We start from the raw sequence: 21,382 nt of genomic DNA, 5'->3' as shown, positions 1-21,382 counted from the left end.
TTGGTGTGGATGGAGGAAGAGAGATTGGCAAAGGTAGCAGATAGGTTGAGGAAGAAAGAGGTTGAGCTTGAGGTCAAGAGACTAACATGCCTGCGATGTAACTTTTTTCAAAACTTGCTTACTTTTTTTAATCAATATGTAATTTACCATTAAATATGCTAATTTATGCATTTTTTTTTTCTTCATATTACCCATTTTGGTAAGTGACTTGGTAACATCACATTCAAAATGGTTAGAAATGGGAAAGGAATCATTCATCAATGTTAGAATCAGGACTTCTCTTTGTATTTTACGTCATACATGGACACATTTGCATAAATTATCCCAATATGCAAATTACGAAGCATTTTATGAATATTCTTGAGGATACAAATTGACTCGGTGAGATATAATAATGTGTGTGGGTATTGCTATGAATTAGTCCAATCAACGCACTTTTCCGCAACATTGGTGTCATGTAAATACGTTATCTTGTCGTTTGAAAGCATGTTTCGATGATCTTGGGCTCTGAAATTACTAATGTCCTCATTTGTGTGAATTAACTATTATGTCCATCATGTTGTCTGTGAAAAGGCATTTCCAGGTATCCAGTGGGGTCAAGGCAACTCTTGCATCCCTGGTCACTTCAGGTGTTCCAGTCAAGATATTTGCAGTGTTTTGGCATCCCCTCTGATTGTATGGTTGGTTTGTCTTGTGATACTTTCGCCAGGGTTGTTTCTCTTTGGCTTTTCTAAGATGACTGTAAACTCCTTCACCTCATCGGGACCCTCGCACTAGTCGTAGTTCTCGGGATCAAGGACAGATTCAATATCTTTCACTGCTCTGTTACAAAGTTTATAGTCATGAAGGTATATTCCAACACATTTATTCACTGTATATTCATTCTCTGTATATTTTCAGCAGCAAACTGAGAAAAAAAGTAATGAAAGGAAATTTTCTGATCAGTGGCAGTTTGGAAGTTATCGCAAACATCGAGAGGGGGGGGGGATGATTTTTAAATCTAGAAATCTAGAATTTTAAAAGTGATTCTTCTCCATTGAGAGATAGGACAAAAACGATAGAGTACTGTGTGGCATGATATTTCAAAAATGTATTGTGTCCAATATGTTCTTGTGGATCAGGCATTACGTGGTGGAGGGATACGCTCTACCGAGTGCCTTTCTAGTTTAAAATGGAAAGTGGAGGGAACTAGTTGTACACATGGATAGGAAAGAGCTAAGTGTCAAAACAAATAAATTAGGAGTTTGTGGCTTACCAAGACCTCCAACAACAACCACACGTCCACCAAGACAGGCTGCAACAAAGTCTGCTCTCTTCTTCTTCATATTAGGAACTTTTGAAGATTTCAGCCATATTCCTACAGAGGAATCAACAGGTGCTCACCATGTGAATTTATAACTGCGTATGTACTGTGAAGGAACATGTGTACAAGACAGGCCAATTAAAGCAAAACACAACAGCTCAAATGAGGTGTATAACTCTTTTATTATTGTGCAGTTAAAATGGTCGCTGTATGCAAAATCCGTTATGTCAAGACTCCCCCGGTATAATGTTATTGCAAGAGTTACAGCAAAATAAAATGGCACACAATAGTAAGTCGTTCGGTACGATGGTGTAACGCATATCATAACACAGGTAGTGCTTAAGTTTGCTCGAGTGGATAATAATAATAAAATTGAATTACTATCTCCCCTTTAGTGATGTCTGTAGGGGGAGGGGGTTGGGGGAGTGAGGGGAAATCGATTGTCACAAATTTGTCATGACCCCCCCCCCCAACACCGCACCCAGCCCCTTAATTAGGGCTTCAAGCATGGCTGAAGCTCTATTGAAATCGTTAGTATTATTATTATTATTAAAGGCGTTTTTATGTTCTACTGACCGATTTTGTGGCGGATCTGGAGGGAAAACTGTCGGATGAAATTCAACGAAACTTACCAGGATAATTACTCACCACCTGAAGTTTATACTATGAAACATTTGATGACGTAGGTCACGTGGTATGGCGGCCATATTGGATTTCATCCAAAACCTAAAAACATCTTCTTCTCCAGAACGGACAACACGACAGCCTCAAACTTTTTCACACACTTGCATTATTCCATGCTAATGTTAATTTGTTAATTTGGTCGAAATCGTTACATAATTAATATGATTTAAAATGATGCCGATTCGCCTCATTAAATATGCAAAATATGCAAATGAGAGTTCAAAAAATTTAATGACAAATTTAGATAGCACATAAACAGGGGACTCCCAATATATTTATACTATGTCTGTATTTGACCCCAGTGAGCCCCCAGCGCCCCCCAAAGTTGAAAATGACCCATTTTTTAAATGTCATAAAATGAAAACAACGCTTGGATTAAATTCAATGAAACTTATCCAGTTAATTACTCTCCACCTGAAGATTATAGTTAGAAAATTTTAATGACGTAGGTCACGTGGTATGGCGGCCATATTGGATTTTCTCCAAAACCTAAAAACATCTTCTTCTCCAGAAGAGATAATCCAACAGCCTCAAGCTTTTGCACACATGTCCAGTATTCCATGATAATGTTAAGTTGTTAATTTAGTCAAAATCGGTATTTAATTTATATGATTTTAAATGATGCTGATTCGCCTCATTAAATATGCAAAATATGCAAATGAGAGTTGAAAAAATATAATGACAGATTTAGATAGCACATAAACAGGGGACTCCCAATATATTTATACCATGTCTGTATTTGACCCCAGTGAGCCCCCAGAGCCCCCCAAAGTTTAAAATGACCAATTTTTGAAATGTCATAAAATGAAAACAACGCTTGGATGAAATTGAATGAAACTTATCCATTTAATAATTCTCCACCTGAAGTTTATAGTTTGAAAATTTTTATGACGGAGGTCACGTGGTATGGCGGCCATATTGGATTTTCTCCAAAACCTAAAAACATCTTCTTCTCCAGAAGGGGTAATACGATAGCCTCAAACTTTTGCACACATTTGCGAGGTTCCATTGCAATGTTAAGTTGTTAATTTCGTCGAAATCGTTACATAATTTATATGATTAAAATGATGCCGATTCGCCTCATTAAATATGCCAAATATGCAAATGAGAGTTGAAAAAAATTAATGACAGATTCTGATAGGCCTTGAAGAGGGGGCTCCAAATATGTTTACACTATGTCTGTATTTTACCCCAGTGAGGCCCCAGAGCCCCCCAAAATTGAAAATCACCCATTTTTGACATGTCGTAAAATGAAAACCAAAAAAGATAGACAAGAAGTGACCACAAATTCTGGAAGATATTTTAACGTTCTACAAGTTCGCCATTTACATTAATATGCAAATGTGGAGTTATTGGACTTTTTTTGGGACTTGAAAATTTGTCCAGCCTCGATTTGTCCAATGTGAAGTTTCTTTCTCCATCATGTATTGCTCTGGGCTTTTCAATCCTTCATTGATATAACTTGAGGGACCCCGTAGCTGGGCCACATTGCAGACTTGAACTAACTTTCTAACTCGGAAAACCCATATCATGTGACAGGGTGATGGTGTTGAAATTTGTTAAAATGGAGGCACGCCTTGAAGCCTGGGATTACTGGTTTACCAGTTTTAATTAATTTTAATATTTCAAGTCCTGATCTACAAGCCCCCAAACATCACATGTACGGAATGAGGATAAAACACTTACCGGTATTTTAAACAATAAGGCAAAACATGTCATAAATATCATTCAAAACAGCAATGAAATAGCTACAAAATATACGATGATTGCTTGTGCATGATTGTAATGTAATATATCGTTACCCTCATAACAAAAGTGCCTGTCATTTTTTACATTTTTGAGAAAAACACAAAAAACTGCAGCAATTCTTCATTATGACTTAGGAATTTTCATTATGACTTAGACTTAGAAATTATACCAATGACTTCAGCATTTTGACACGTGTGGCAATTGACACAAGAAGTGATTTAGGCAGAAAATCTCAAAAACTGGAAAAAATGACAGGCACTTTTGTTATGAGGGTGATGATATATGTATATGTATATATATATATATATATATATATATATATATATATATATATATATATATATATATATATATATATATACATATACCGTATGGTCCCAATGTCCATATATATATATATATATATATATATATATATAAATATATATATATATATATATATATATATATATATATCTATATATCTATATATATATATATATATGGACATTGGGACCATACTCTGTGCAGTCTGTTGGTGCTGCTTAAGCAGTCTCCTTGGCTAATGGGCACAATCCTGGACGGGTCACCACTCCAACACAGTATACCAGCATGCTGACACTCATTTTGCTGACCTCGGAAGAATGACAAGACAAGTTAACCCCACCTGATATTAATTCAACAGCCGAGAGGGATTTGAACTCAGGACCCCAGGATCCAAAGCCCACCACCCTAACCATTAAGCCAACACCAGGCATATATTTTTGAGATATCGTGTTGTATTTCGTTTTTGGCCCGATCTCTCAATGGTGAAGACATATTCATATATATATATATATATATATATATATATATATATATATATATATATATATATATATATATATATATATATATATATATAAATTGTTTCGAATTTGGGAATTCGATTGCACACAACATTCAGGTTCCTCTAGTCAGCTATGTCGAGAAGTGCTTGTTCCCTAGATAGTTCACCTTCCATTGTTTAATGGGAAGAAATCGATTAAGTGTGCTGCGAGATTCAATTTAATTGTTAGGAAGCGATCATAACACAATGGAGACTCCCCTCCCCCTCTTCTGCGAAGAGGAAGAAGAGCCCTCCCGTCCTGAATCACGGGACGTCAACAACTCCTTCCCACCCGTGGTTGAGCGGGGGATGGAGTACGAGGGCATGAGTCACGCCGGGAGCGCGGGAGGGGGCGGATAGGAATAAAAAAGGGATACTCTGCTTTGTTCGGGCTGGCTTTTTCAATAGAGCTTCGGCTTCTGCTTTGGCTTGGCTTGGGTTAGGGAGGAAGCTTTTTGAAGGCTTTTTGAAGTCTTTCTGCTTTGGCTTGGCTTTTAGTAAGCTTTCTGCTTTGGAGGCTTTTTAGAGAGCTTTTTTCTTCGGCCTGGCTTTTCAGCAGGTCTTCGGGTTCTGCTCGGAGTTCTTGGTCCTCGCTTTGTTTATTGGAAGAGAGTTGAACTGGTTGCTCGGCTCGAGCTGCTGGTGGTGGCTTCTTGCTCTTGGTACGTGTTGTGAGAGGCTTTGTTCATCGGAAGAGAGTTGAGCTGGTTGCTCGGCTCAGAGTTCTTGTTTCGTGTTCAGAGAGGCTTTGTTCATCGGAAGAGAGTTCAGCTGGTTGCTCGGCTGGCTCTTCTTGGTTCGTGGAGCTCTTTGTTCTCCGCTTGGTTCCTGGCTTGGTGCGACTCATCGGCTTCATCTTGGAGGTGGTTCCTCGGGGCGGCGGTGCATCGACGGGAAGGATCGGTGCCTCGTCTCACCAGCACGTGTTGAGAAGCGCGGGAGGATTCGCTGGAGCTCGGGAAGGATCACGGCTCATGGCGATTGGCTCCAGCTCACTCTTGCTGGAGCCCGGGTCTGAACAACTTGAAGACAACACGAGGTGGAGAGGTTCGAGATAGGTCCTGGGTTTCAGCTCACCTGTCCTCCGAGCTGGAGCCCATTATTAAAGGCCTCAGCCACCATTTCTTGGGTGTGTGTGTGTGTGCGTACGTTTGTCCGTGGATCCGTCTAATAAGTAGGAAATTGTTAAGTGCTTTGTGTGCTGTAAATGTTTGCATTGCATTTCGTATAGTCGGTATAGTTCTGCTCTTATGTGCTTCCCTAGTTCCCCATTATTATTCATAAATACCCCAATTGTTAAATGTTTTCAGCTCGTCGCGTCGATTCTTTCATTGACTGAGCATTTCGTGTGTTGGGAGTGAGAAAGCCGTTGGTTTGCCGTAATAGGGGGACATTCGGACCGACGGTTCCCGGGGATTAAGCCGCTCGGAATCGCGCACGGGACAAGCTCACTTAAGCGGCTTATTCCGTACGAGTTCCGTCGAGGGTGGAATACCCCGGTAGTTGGATCACGTGGGTATTTAGGTAAATTGAAGATTGGCAATCGACCCTATCCCACGTGATCTGCCAAAGGAAATATGCCCATTGGCGTATTTCGGTTCTTGCACAAGGACCCGTCGGTCTCGGAGTTATCCGGGCCGCAATCTATATTCCAGGTGATCGGTCGGGCTGACTCGACTTGCGGCTCCGTCAGAGCGGTCGGTTCACGGCCGACGTACCGGACTGCAACAATATATATATATATATATATATATATATATATATATATATATATATATATATATATATATATATATATATATATATATCTTCTTCTTGTTCTTTCGGCTGCTCCCTTTAGGGGTCGCCACAGCGGATAATCCGTATGATCCGCATGGTGATTTGGCACATGTTTTACGCCGAATGCCCTTCCTGACGCAACCCTGGTCGCCTCTTACGACACAGGGATATGGTACACCTATTTTAGCCGGGGTATACACCGGCCCAGTACACTGGTACTCATTTCGCCGACCTCGGAAGGATGACAGGCTGAGTCAACCCCCTTGTGTATTAATTCAGTGGCCCAACGGGGCTTGAACTCAGGAGCTTTTGGATCCCAAGCTGCTGCCCTAACCACTGCGCCAACACCAGGCTCATATTATATATATATATATATATATATATATATATATATATATATATATATATATATATATATATATATATATATATATATATATCATGGATTTTTGTGGGGAAAGGTAAATCAAAGTCTTAAAAAGCGCATTATTTTGGGCCTCAAGAAGAGGACAAGTATGAAAGGTATGAAACATCAATGCAAACCTTGTTGTATATCAAAAAACTCAACGGTGGACACAAAAGTAGGACGCAGGTGGTAGTTGCGAAGACTCGGCCGTTCCAAACCCCCCAGGCTGTAGATCATGTCATCGGTGCTGACGTAGCCAGAGAAAGAGCGCTTGCTTGTCATAGAAGGCAGGCAGGTCCAGGCCTGGGTGTCGAGATCGAATGACTCAAGGGCTGTGATGCTCTGCTTGCACTGTCGTCCACCTGAAACAGGGATTTTGAACACTCCACCGCATGCCTTACATTTTACCTGGCCACAGAAGTGCAGTAGTAGTGGTTTAGTACAACACAATACCCAATAGTTATGCTTGTTGTTGCAATAACTGGGGGGGGGGGGGGGGTAAGATGAGGAGAAAAGAAGGAGTGTGAGGGGGTAAAGTGGGATCAAAACAAGATATGTTGTGTACACGAGCTTTGGAGGCAAAGACTGAGTTAAGACAGTCTGCATTCTTTCAGGCCAAGTTTGCAGAGATGGTGGAAGGTGAGCATACACAAGAGATGGACTCGACAAGATGCCACCATGACTTTGAGGAAGGAGACTGGTTGGATAATTGAGCCTTTTGATTTGCAAGATTTTTTTTGTTCTGGCATGCCTCAGAATGGACACACGCTTGTTTCATATTTATGGAATGACTTAAATTCCCTCAGTCTGCTAAGCCTTCCTTGTTGAGAAAGGAAGCTGCTCGACTGCAACTGCCTCCCGATAGAATTTGGAGTGCAAGGGCTTTGAGGATGGACAGCACACCCACAGATGGGATGAGATAAACTGGTATACGAGTGAAAGCTGGCTGCTGTGTCAGTATCCCCAGGTGGAATCAATGGTGGAGATGGCAACCCAATCCTTTTATGAGAGAGCAGATTGCAGTCCCTGCCAGTTGGCCTGTGCAAGCAATACCTGACATCGTTGAGCTTGCTCCCTTACAATAGTCACAGATATATGGGCTTTGACAAGAACATGGTCAGAATAGCAGAGGAGAAACAGGATATATTTGATGGAAAGTTAATCATAACCAGGTATAGGAGAGAAGGCACACCAACTGCAGAGATTCATGTTGGGAAGTTACCAGATTGGGTCAGACCCTTGGAGTCACAGAAAGCCTTCGCTGCAATGCCATGATTGTTGTTGCAGAACTGACACCCAGCCAGCTCGTACTGTGGCAGTTAAAATCTCCACGGATGAGAAGCATAATATTGTGATGGATAGTTACGAGTTAATCCATATTAGAGGAAAGTTATATCAAGAGTCGTCATCATTGGGTGTCTGGTACACCACACACACAAACAATAGGTGGTTCACGAGGAGATGTATACAGAGCCAGATGTCAAACACAATAACAGAAACACAGGAAACAAACGACAGCAGATATACAGGACAAATCCGGTCGGTAATTCTTATCTCTTGAAGTGATCTTCACGAGTCAGGAAAACCACGTCCACCCAAGGAACCAGAACTGGATCATTTAAACACAATCCTGGAAAAAAATCTAGAAATTCTTCCTCTCCCTTACCATTCCCCATTTAGAGCCAATCTAAGGAAAATTGAAAGTTCCTTTAATCTTTACTGTTCCGTTTCGACAAGCCTTTCTCATTTCCTCTCCTGCCCTTCCCTCAGTCCAGGAACTCCTGCAACAGCATCCACGGAGTATTATTAGCTTATCTGGAATTGGAATTCCAGATAAGGTACTGTTATCATGCACCGTCCGTCCATCTCTCCATCCGTCTCCCATTTCGACTTCTCCGGCCGAAACGCAGGGCTGATCCGGCTGAAATTTGGCAGAAATGTTCCGCTCCTGACTGGTAACGGGGATTGCAAAGCTCGTTCTGGTCACGTGCCTTTAAGTAGGTAGAAATGGTGGACTTGGTAAATTCCTTCAAATATCTTCTTCTCCAGACCCACCAGTCAGAATGCTTCCAAATTTGGGTTTCAACATTAGGCCAGGGTAGGGATGTTAAATTGCAGAGGTCATGCCGATCACATGACCAGAAGTGTGTCAAAATAGCCGACTTGGTCCATTTTTCGGGAAATCGTATAAATTCCTTCAGAAATCTTCTCCAGACCCACCAGTCAGAATGATACCAAATTTTGGTTACAACATTAGGCGAGGGCCCGGATAAGCTCGAGGTCCAGTGGTCCTATTTTTCATACCGTCCCTAACCTCTGTCCACACAGAATCCTCGACCAATGTTACTCATTTAATATGATCCATTAATATTGATACAATGTTGGCTTTTACCCAGATTACTATGTCTCCTCCCATTTTATCTTTTCTGTCATATTAGATCTGGAAACCTTATGATCCCATCTTCCAATTACTCAATGCACCCATTTATCCAAGTTTCTCTTTCTGCAACTACAGTATATCAGAATCCTCACCCTACAAAAGTTTCAACCTCCTCAATCTCATGATTTAATCACCTGACATTGGTATACAATATAGAACAACTTAGACTTGTTGGTGTAATCGTTAGAGTGTCTGCTCTGTCTTCTCTAAATCTGGGAAGTCGGCGGTTCCAACCCTGGTCAAGTCACACTAAATAATTAAAAATTGGGTCTATGGTACGTGTTGCTTCTTTACTTGATGTTCAGCATTTGAAGAGGCTGGAATCAGTTGGCAACCATTCCATAAACTTCATAGGCCCATTGGCCTTCTCTTGCATTGAAGTTCATTGGAAGGAAACTCAAATTATTATATTATTATTATTATTATTATTATTATTATTATTATTATTATTATTAGTCATGACTATATCTACTTCTTTTTTTTTTTCTCAGAGTAAACTTTAGCCATTTCGTTTGCTGCCGGATGAAAAACTACCACCCTCCTCCAGTCATAACCTGACAATATACCATCCTACATTGATTGCTTCAACATCAATCACTCCAGCCCCCTTCTTGGCAGCATCAAGCACTCCATTTCGATAATATAATCTTTACTATAGAAAGTGAATCTATGCATTTCATCATTTCATCTCCAACCATATCTCCGTGGTCTCTTCCTGCCTTCATTAACAATGCATAGAGAAACTCAAAACATTTTCAAAATATTATTTAATTGCAATGTTATCCAATCATGTATTTAAGGTGACGCAGTAACAACAACATGAGTAGCAGTAACAACAACATTAGTACTCTAGTTGTCATGTAATGTGTTTTGCAACGACAATAATGTGTTTCTATGGTTGTAACTATTCCTGTTAAAAGCACAGATTTCACCTAATGTCCTTGTCCTGCATGCAATTTCTGCAAAACTCCCCCATGAGCCTTAAACATCACTGCAGGGAAATAAAATAAATAAATAATAACACACACACACACACACACACACACACACACACACACACACACACACACACACACACACACACACACACACACACACACACACTTCTCTATCTCACAACCTTTTTCATGGTACGAGTGTCCCATAACACGGCCAGCATTTAAGACCATTATCATTGATATATAAGCTCCACTTTCCCAGCAATCCACTCCCCAATGATCCCAATTCCCCCTAGAAGGAACACATCTCTCACTGTAACCTGGTATAACTTGATCGAGTGAATCGTTCCCTACCGAGGATATAGAGCGAGTTTCCTCTGATGCAGGCGACAGCACCATAGCGTGAGGTGGGCATGGGTGGCAATGCTTTCCACTCATCATGAAGGGTGTCGTACTCCCAAAGCGAAGATAGGGGGCTTGTGTCATTAGCCATGCCACCAGCTAGGTAGAAGCAACAATCTGTCAAACAGAAAGGAAATGTGTCATAGCTGTTATGCCAACATAACCCCAGCTGTGCACTGGACCTAATGGGAAACATGCGAGAGTACTTCAAGCCTACCGATTGCTACAAACCAATAATAATGAGTGGTATGTAAGTGGTACTTTGTATTTATGATAAACTATCCAGTGGCCTTTGTTATGATGTCATATACGTGCACACAAGCTTTGGGTAAGCACATTGGATTAATTCCTTGTTTTTCTGTTATCACCCATTACTGTAAAACAAACCTGCTCACTTCAATAACATTGTGAGTACAGAAGAAAACAGGACTCAGGGTGGCTACAGATAAGAAGGCCTCTTTGGATGTAGTGCAGCTAGGGTGATGAAAGGTACATGTTCCTTCGTGTTTTTCTCTTCTTTGGAAGACCCTTCTACACCACAACAGAGGTAATTCAGCAACGCTAAACTCAAATGTCTTCGAAAAGGAACACATATTCATTTCATATGTATCGACAGGGAGGAATAAGGAATTAAACTGAGAAAATCGAAATTGAGAAAATGAAAAGGAAAGGAGAGGATAAAACAAGGAAGGTAGGAGATTCCGGGAGGAGTGTTAGAGAAGGGAAAGTTCTGGGAGGAGATGGCAGTGAAGAGAGGGGAAGGGATATATCGATATGGTTGGGTTAACATTTCCCCATGCATTGCATACGTAATAAAATTTGGACACTATTAATGAACCTGGATCAGCTAAGAGGCAAAGATTAACTTAAATTATCCTCTTTGCTGATGTTGAGTGCATAGTTCATTATGTTGAAATCCCATATCCCGTGTTGAATTGTCCATTGACGTCTTTCGTCTTTTTGCTGAATCCAATATGCATAATATACAACCCTCCAAAGCCTTACAGAGTATAAATGTTTTTTTTTTTACAAACACAAGCCAAATTTAAAGTCCATAATAAAGTGAAAGACGGTGGAATGGCCAGTTTAATGACCTATTTCAAATGTAGCGTTAACTAATTGCACACAATTGAGCAAAAACAAAACTTGCCAAAGAAGTGCTTAAGTCACTTAGCAAGTGCTCTCCAAACTGATTGGTTGTTCGTTTGCAAGCCATGGCCATACATGGTAAAGTATTCGCACTGTCACTGAATATATCGATCGACTTGAACAAAATTCAGCCAGAAGTTCAGTTCGAGCCCCACTTGCCTGTGTTTGGCCACACGCTGTCGTGCGGTGCCTCTGGCACTGGAGCACCCATGGAAAATGTGCAATTTTGCTTTGCACGATGTTTTCCCTTTTTGTACAATCTGCTTTCATTATATGTCACTTCAACAAAGATAGATACATGTAAAAAATTACAAGTTTCATTTAAAAAAGTTTCTTCACCCATTTCGTTGGAGTGCTTGCTTGGGTGGTTAAGCCACTTGGCAAGCACTCCTCAAGCTTTGATGGCGATACTGTGGCGTGGTTCTCTGTGGGGACATCTCCGGAGTTAGGAAGACAAAATAAATCAGATGAATACAATGAGTAAAAAATGTTTGTAGTTGTTACAAAGTAATGAATCGCCACATCAGGGCAGGAAAGCCGAGAAGTACGCACACTTGCTCTACGCTGTCCAGCCTGGGTTTGAATCCTGACTGAGCTATCAACCGTCATCCCAATTTTCATAGGCAGGGTGATTCATCAATGTGTGTGCCGTATCTCGGATGGACGTTAAACTGGGTGTCACATCTACCGGAATCCTCTCCTCTCCCCAACCCTCTCTGCCCCCACCCCTTTCTCTCTCTCTCTCTCTCTCTCTCTCTCTCTCTCTCTCTCTCTCTCTCTCTCTCTCTCTCTCTCTCTCTCTCTCTCTCTCTCTCTCTCTCTCTCTCTCTCTCTCTCTCTCTCTCTCTCTCTCTCTCTCTCTCTCTCTCTCTCTCTCCCCAACCTCCCTCTCTCCGATCCCCTCTCTATCTCTCCCACCCATCTCTCTCTCTCTCTCTCTCTCTCTCTCTCTCTCTCTCTCTCTCTCTCTCTCTCTCTCTCTCTCTCTCTCTCTCTCTCTCTCTCTCTCTCTCTCTCTCTCTCTCTCTCTCTCTCTCTCTCTCTCCCCAACCTCCCTCTCTCCGACCCCCTCTCTATCTCTCCCACCAATATATCTCTCTCTCTCTCTCTCTCTCTCTCTCTCTCTCTCTCTCTCTCTCTCTCTCTCTCTCTCTCTCTCTCTCTCTCTCTCTCTCTCTCTCTCTCTCCCACCCCTCTCTCTCTTTCCCACCCCTCTCTCTCTTTCCCACTCTCTCTCTCTCTCTCTCTCTCTCTCTCTCTCTCTCTCTCTCTCTCTCTCTCTCTCTCTCTCTCTCTCTCTCTCTCTCTCTCCCACCCCCTCTCTCTCTCCCACCCCCTCTCTCTCTCTCTCCCACCCCCACTTTCTCTCTCTCCGACCCCCTCTTTCTCTCTCTCTCACTCCTCTCCCACCCCTCCCCCACTCCCTCTCTCCTCAACCTTCCCCTCTGTTAAGGGTTTTGCGTCTGAGGTCCGAGGCCTTGGGGATCCGTGTCAATCCTTTATTCACCACACCGTGAGCTCCTTTTCTCCCACTCGTTACTTTGGGTTGCAACTGGTTCCGGAAACCTGAGATCCAACATATTTACATATTACCACAAGAAAGGCAAAATGAAGCCCCTGCAGTACTCCCCATCCTCAGGCATTAATCAAACTAAAGGAAGAAACAAAAGAATAGGTGTTGCTTGTCCATGTAAAACGGACAATAAAAGTCACAGTCAAGAGAAGAAATGGTCGACAGCAAATTGTACTCATAAATATAGTGCCAGTAAGTGTGCATGGCACCCAAGGCGAGTTGGATATGAAAGTAAGAGTACTGTTGTCAGAAGCGTCAAACCACCGGTCAGGGAGAGGGTTGGCTCTGGTGCTGAATCAAGAAAAGCTGGCTTCAAGTGATCTATGGAGACCATCTCCCGAACACCATTAATATCGAGTATGAAGGTCTTCTCGCTGCATTGTCTGTCCCTGGGATTGATAATTTGCGAAATGTAAGTGAACCTGCTGACTTGGACCTAAATGAACATTGATGGTGAGACTTGAAGATTGCAGTCCATCGATGATCCCCATCAAACTTGGCAGAACTAGAGCAATAGAGGCAGGCAGGCTCCCTGGTAAATCTTGGAGAGATCTTCCCAAAAAGATTCGTAGCAGTCATTGCTGCAAAAGGTGTTTCTACCAAGTACTGACCTAAGGGGCTGAATTCTTTTCCAACCAGTGAATTTTGATTTGTACATGTTTATTTTTTTATAGGTATACCTAATATGTAACCTCCTCCAACTATAACAGTGTTGAGTTTGATCTCTTCAGTTATCAATAAAAAAATGTTCATTTGGAAAATTTGTTTATACATAATTCATCTAAATGTGGCATTATTGGTCAGGGATGAATACTTTTGCAGGTCACAGTAAAGTAATTAGGAAATTGAGAAAAGTTTTATTTTTGCGATACATATTTTATCATGTGCTTCGTTATATCCACTTACCATGAATAAAATATGCTGGAGCCAGTTTGTGGATTTTTTTGCAGAAAATAATCGTAAATTATTGAAGTCATCAATGCGAGGTGCATGAATGCAAATTATGAGAAACCACAATAAAAGTTGTAAATTAGAGAATACGTAAAATTAGTTTTCATCAGCTTGTTCCCTTGCTTGAAAGTCTGAGTGGGTTCAGAATGGTGCCAAGGAAGCAACATTCAATAGAACAGTGTGTGACGATCCAAACTCTGCAAGAAGAAGGGAAGACTTTGAATGAAATATCACAGAAGATGAAGATCTTCTGCAATGGTGTGAGTCTAAATTGCAAACTTGGTACACTTTCTAATGTCTGAAAGAAACTGGCTCAGTACAAGACAAGAAAACATCAAGAAGACTCAAAAGAACCTCCCCAAGGCAAACCAAGCACTTGAAGTTGCTCAGTTTGTACAACAGAAGAAAATGAAGTCAGTAGCTGACAAATGAAATTATAACAGGCCTGAACATTAACATCTCATCCTGCACTCTGTACAGAAAGCTGATTGCAGCAGGTCTCTATGGCAGAGTTGCAGCAAAAAAATCACTGTTGAGAACCCAGAATAAGGAGAAAAGACTGAAAAATGCAAGGTCACACCAATATTGGGCAACTGAACAATGGAATCGGGTTGTCTGGTCTAACGAATCGAAGTTTGAACTTTTTAGATCTCAGAGATGCCACTTTGTATACCGAAGACCTAGACAAAGTTACGATATGCAATGTTTGCAGGCTACTGTTAATCACGGCGGAGGCTCTGTGACTGTCTGAGGTTGTATCCTCGCTTTTGGTGGAGGAACACTTGTTAAAATTAATGTGACACCAACAAAGGTACAAGCAGATACTGCAGCACTGTGCAGTTCTGAGTAGAAATGGTTTAATCGGAAGGGGATTCATTTTCCAACAAAATAATGATCGAAAACACACTTCCAATATAGTAGTACAGTATTTGGAGACAAAGGTTCCAGCTGGTGTGCTAAAACTGTGAGAACAGCCACTCCAAAGTCTGGCCATGAGTCCCATCAAGGCCGTATGGGATTACCAGGAAACAGAGATAAACAAGAGGAACCCAACTAACCAAACAGAACCGTGGAATGTGCTTCAGGATATTTGGTGCAATATTCCTGGAAGAGTCAGGTCAGGTAAGGAAGCATGTGCCAGAATAGCGCGTCGCTGCGTCCACTTTCCACCGGTACTCCAGGGGTCTCCGTCTGGCCATCCCCTAGGCAGATGCCAGGCCCATCCCCATCTCCTTGAGATGCCGGTCAACCTGCTGCAACCACGAGGCACGTGGTCGGCCCATTGGCCTCCTCCATTCACGAGACTCCCTCACTGAGAGAATCTGGTGAGCAGGATCAGCGTCAGGAAAACGAGCCACATGTCCATACAGCCGCAACTGACGCTCACGGACCATGCAGGTAACAAATCTCATCCGACTCTCTCTCAGCAACCGCTCATTGGAAACAAAGTCCGACCAGCGATAGCCAAGGATTTTCCGAAGAGACCTGGTATCAAAGGAATTAAGTCTCCATCTCAGATCCTTGGTCAGAGTCCAAGTCTCGTATCCATAGAGCAAGACTGGAAGCACCAAGGACCTGAAGACTCGGGCTTTCGTCCTCCCGCACAGGTACCGGCAGCGCCACACCCCATGATCCAGTGAATCCATAACTTCCCAGGCCCGACCCAGACGTCTATTGACCTCTGACTCACAGCCAGCAGAGATATGAATATCACTGCCAAGGTAAGTGAATCTCTCCATGACCTCAACATCCTCACCACAAACAGACACAGACAGGACAGCAGCATCCAAGATGTCATTGAAAGCCTGGATCTTAGTTTTGACCCAAGAAACCCGTAATTCCAGCAGCTCCGACTCCTCATTCAGCACCTCGAGGGCCCCCAAAAGGATATCTAAAGGCTCCGCAAAGATGACTGCATCATCTGCGAAATCATGGTCCGAGATCTTTACATTCCCAAACGATGCACCGCAGCTTGATCTTTCCAACATCCTCCCTAAAATCCAGTCCATACAAGTGCTGAAAAGTGTGGGGGCCAGTGCACACCCCTGACGAACTCCAGTAACAACTGGAAATAAGTCAGAGATGGTACCACCACACTTCACAGCACTCTCAGTACCAGAGTAGAGTTCAGACATCAGATCGATCAATTTTGGTGGCACCCCACGAAGACCAAGAATCCTCCAGAGGGCATCCCGATTCAATGAATCGAACGCTTTACAGAGATCAACATAGGCTGCAAGCATCCCCTGCCGAAACTCTTGTCTGCGTTCGGTGAGGACCCGAAGAGCAAGGATACGGTCAATCGTTGACCTCTTTGGTGTAAAGCCTGACTGCTCTGGACACTGGTGCTCAAGCAGATGGTGGCGAACCCTATCAAGAATTATCTGAGCAAAGACCTTGCCCGGCACAGAGAGCAGCGTCACCCCTTGGTAGTTGTTGCAGTCTTGGCGATCACCCTTCCCTTTCCAGAGAGGGACAACAAGGCCCCTCTTCCAATCAGTTGGGATGATGCCTGTGTTCCAGGCAGAGCACAAAACTGCATGCAACGACACGAGTGCAGCATTTCCACCAGCCTTGAGAAGTTCAGCATGGATGCCACAGATCCCTGGAGCTTTACCCCGTTTCAACTGGTTCAACGCAGCCAGTGTTTCCACAAGCGAAGGTGGACCACAGTTGATTGGAGGGTCAGTAACAGGGAATTGTAACACCCTTGACGTCCAACTCGACAGTTGGGGGATCAGCCTGGTACAACCGCTCAAAGTAACCGGCCCAGTAGGCCTTCACTTCAGACTCCTCTGTCAAGATCCTAACACTCTCTGCTCTAACTGCAGTGCTCCGAGGGATGGGCTTGGATGAACGCAATGCGCGAATTCCCCAGTAAGCGGGACGAGAATCACCTGTCCACAGGTGATGCTCCACCCCCTCACAGATTCCTCGCACACAGGCCTCCTGTCCACCCTTAGTGCACGTACAGTTTTACGCCTCAGCTCCCTGAACAGCTCAGCTCTGCCATTCAGCCTGGCCCTGCGACTCTGGTCAATGGTATCCAGTGTCCCTTGAGAGACAAAATTCCTCTTTGCCCTGCGGTTAGTTCCAAGACATCCACTGGCAACATCAAGGACGGTGGTCTTGAAGGCACTCCACAGCTCTTCAGGACCCCACAAAGCACCCAGACACCCTAAATATCCACTCAGCCTGTTTGCAAATTCCTCAGCTACCCTCTCATCCTTGAGCTTGCCAACATCCAGCCTCGGCTGGGATGGTACCGTTCTCCAGGATTTAAGGTGCACCTTTGGAGTTGCTACAACAAGCCGGTGGTCAGTATTGAGGAACTGAGCACTCCGGTAGACCCTGAAGTTCTGGATCATCCTCCAGCGACCGTCAACGAGGACATGGTCAATCTCATTTGCCACACCGCCAGCGTTGGAAGACCAAGTCCAGCGGTGAGCTTGTGGGCGCTGAAACCATGAACCGGCCACCCTAAGTCCTGACTTCTTGCAAAGTCAAGGAGCTTAGTGCTATTCTGGTTCATAGTTCCTGACCCATGGGGACCAACACACACCTCATAACCATCCCTATCAGTTCCAGTCGATGCATTGAAATCCCCCAAGACTAGAAGTGTATCTCGTCTCGGGCACTGATCATCCACAGACTCGAGCGTGGCGTAGAATGTGTCCTTCACGGTGAGATCACTTGCCTCAGTCGGAGCATAGACAGAGACCAGGGAAATGACACCTCAGGAGTGACAAATCCTTAGTCTCATAATACGCTCATTGGCCGGTGTTACTTCAATTATCATTGGGGTCACCTTATTGGACACAGCTACAGCAACTCCTTGGGTATGGTAACCATCAGAGCGACCAGACCAATAGTAGGTGTAACCACCCACCATTATCTCGCCGCAGTCCGGTCTCCGAACCTCAGAGAGAGCTGCAATACCGATGTCCAAACGCTTGAGCTCAGATGATAACAGAGACAGGTGATCATCCTCTATTAGGGATAGGACATTCCAGGCACACACCCGTAGGGACCGCCTCAGGTTAACCCAAGGAGACCGCCGTCTGGTGGACGACACCTCAGCACCACTCCGACACACTCTCCCGCAATCTGACCCAGGGATGTTTCCCCATGGTTTCCCTCCTTTCACCAAAGATTGGAGGTCCCGAAGGCTTTGCCCCAATCCCATCATCCGGTGAGCTGCCCTGCGAAGGGAAGCTGCACAGGAGGTACTCCCACGGAGTGGGTTTTCAGATTTTTTTAAACGTTTTTGTGTTTTGCGGAATGAAGGGTTTTACGGTGGCCGGAGTGCACATCCTGCCACCAACCTCCTAATAAGAAGTGACCCAACTGCAGGAGGACGTCCGCAGACACAGTTGGGCACTAGATATGGATGGCCGTTGGCTCACAAGGAGCTCCTCCGCCCTTTGACAGGTTTTGTTTTTAATCCTGCTGGGTGTCCATATCCAAACACCCTCCTCACCAGAAAACCTGGTGGGGGAGACGGTTTAGTCGCCGACAACCCGACCATGGAACAGGTTAGTACAGGTTCACATGGTACCTGTAGCAGGTCACATATCTAACCTGACCTGACAATAGTCTTTTGAGTTGGAGGAGGTCACATATCTAACCTGACCATGGCAAGAAAATGGCCACCCCATCAAATGTGTACAAAATAATTCACTGAAGTCATTAGCCTTTCAAAGCCAGACCTTTCTCGAGCGTTTTCAAATTGACTAACAAGAGTGATAAAGATGCCGGAATACGGAATACATTGCTCAAGTACCAAATTGGGATATCGCAAAATCGCCAAATTGTACTTTAATCATATTCATGAAATATGGGTAAAAGAGTGATGGCACTGCAGGTGGCAAAGGCTCGGGGCATGAAGTATTGACTGATATTATAAAACGACACCGTTCTTGGTATTTACTTTAAGCAGTTTGTCTCATGCACATTTGTAACAATAATAAAGGGTGTTAATTTACCATAACAATGACATATGACCGTTATCACTGAAAATTTTATTGGAATAACCCAAACCTTTTCACCATACTATATATATATATGAAGTACGTCACAAAAGAAGGATTGTGTTAAATGGTACGTATGCACGCACGCGCACACACACACACACACACACACACACACACACACACACACACACACACACACACACACACACACACACACACACACACACACACACACACACAATGCAAGCTGCTGCCTTTTTCCACTGAGGATTCGTGTTATACCGAGCACGGGAGGGTACCTGGGAAGCTGTCTTTCACTCTGAGTCAGTCCCATACTTCGCATGACAGGCTGCGTTCTTTCTTTGTTTTTAATAAAATTATGTTTTTTCTGGGCCATTTTCCTTTGTAAATGACACATTTTGTAGTACCTTGCAATCCATGAGACCTTGCAATCTATGGAAGATATTGCTTCCGGCAGAGTGAGTTTTACAAGTTTCTCACTCTTTACATGCGTAAATGGTGTTCAACAGCTTGTGGTGTATTGTGAGTGTGTTGTTTTTATTTCATCCAATTAAAAAAATAATTTGTTACACTATGGGTGCAATACCCCAAGAGACAGTTGCTTCCAGTTAGAATCACTGGTTTAATTTCAGCCATTATTGCGCAAGACTGTACGCAAGACTGTACGCCAAAATTGATGAGAGAAAGAAAAAAGAAGTACAATTTGGCGATTTTGCGATATCCCAATTTGGTACTTGAGCAATGTATTCCGTATTCCGGCATCTTTATCACTCTTGTTAGTTAATTTGAAAACGCTCGAGAAAGGTCTGGCTTTTAAAGGCTTATGACTTCAGTGAATTATTTTGGACACATTTGATGGGGTGGCCATTTTCTTGCCATGCCTTCCTACATATGGAGTACTACCGTACTCCATGATAATAAGGTATCATCTTCTTGTTTATATAAACAAGTGGAAGCCAACTCCCTGCAAAAAAATGACGAACTCCACCATGCAACACCCTGCCTGTGACACATCGGGTTGCCAGTCGGAGGTCACATCAAATATTTTTTTTTTCTGGAGGTCGGTGTTCCGTCGGACAAACAGACTGACTGATGGTCGGTAAATGTAGAGAGATTGGTGGGAAATGTTGGGAACTATTTGGACAAGTTATCAACTTTGTGGCCTGGATAAATTATTAGCTTAGACATGATATGGGTATAGATAGTTACATTAATTATCAAAGGATATGGATGTTAAGTTTGATTAAATTAATACATAAAGATGTTTAAATGAATGTTTGAAGTTAATGGGGTGGAGCTATGGAAGCAATATGGGCCAAATGGCTGCCCCCTCCAGGTTTTGTCAGAGTAAAAAATTTTTAATGTTAATTTTATTTCCATGATCTCTTTTATGGAAAGCACAGCTCATGTGCTGCGTTCCACATGGCTGCAGTTAAAGATGCATCATAGCCAGTGGAGTGTGCCTGGAAAGAGCGCGCTAAGCTCCGTATGCTCGGGCGAGGATTATGGCAGTTGCAGACTTCATCAGCTTTGGGCCTGTGAACGATTGCTGTAACCAGACACATATAATGGCTTCCAATTCTAGGGAAGTATCTGGTGTTCCGAAAGCTGCAGATGGCGGTAGGTTTGTGTAAGTCGAGAATCATGATAGAGAATAAAAGCATTGGAGTAATCTGACTGTACACAGATGCCCTACAGCTGCACACTCATATCTTGCAAAGACAAGCTTACTAATCTAATAAAGCTGTGTAATATCTCAACACACGGATGTAGTTTTATGTGGTGAGATGCCTGCTTGCGCGATAATTATCAACAGCACCGTGAAGTCATTGGGATTGCATGGAGAAAAATCCCTGAGATTTGATCGGAAATGTTGTCCATCACTGATCCTTGTTAAACATCGTGTCAGATTCGTTTTATCCTTCAGGCTAAGGACGTACATGGAGGTGATGAGACACTTATACAGAGGAAGGTGATGTGAAATATCATGAGGGAGTCTGGACTGACAACACAGTTCAGTTTGTGGGGTAATTTCATACTTATCTTTGAGCTGTCTCGTTTGGATTTGATTCCTGAACCAACTATACCAAACTTGTAGCCTCACAGGCAGGGGATTTGCATCAATGAGTATGTCATCCTCAGGATGTTCCACCGACTCGCACTTGTT

At 43.2% G+C, this 21,382-nt stretch overlaps 1 protein-coding gene across 4 annotated transcripts in view; it reads right to left on the bottom strand.

Moving 5' to 3' along the window:
- The window catches only part of LOC147019896 (uncharacterized), a 41,467-nt gene that overhangs the window by 2,900 nt on the left and 17,185 nt on the right, over nt 1-21,382 (bottom strand). For all 4 annotated transcript variants that reach the window (XM_085894717.1, XM_085894720.1, XM_085894718.1 and 1 more), the window contains exons 3-5: nt 10,501-10,665; nt 6,906-7,130; nt 1,256-1,357 (exon numbers count right to left, since the gene is read on the bottom strand). In XM_085894717.1, the coding sequence (XP_085750843.1) occupies nt 1,256-1,357; nt 6,906-7,130; nt 10,501-10,665 (492 nt within the window). The remainder of the gene's footprint in view (nt 1-1,255; nt 1,358-6,905; nt 7,131-10,500; nt 10,666-21,382) is intronic.

Source organism: Eptatretus burgeri, chromosome 9 (assembly GCF_056783735.1).
Source record: "Eptatretus burgeri isolate ZD-2024b chromosome 9, Ebu_testis_v1, whole genome shotgun sequence".
Taxonomy (NCBI): Eukaryota; Metazoa; Chordata; class Myxini; order Myxiniformes; family Myxinidae; genus Eptatretus; species Eptatretus burgeri.
Note: the sequence above shows the minus strand (reverse complement) of the source record. Positions and strands in the feature narration are given on the sequence as shown.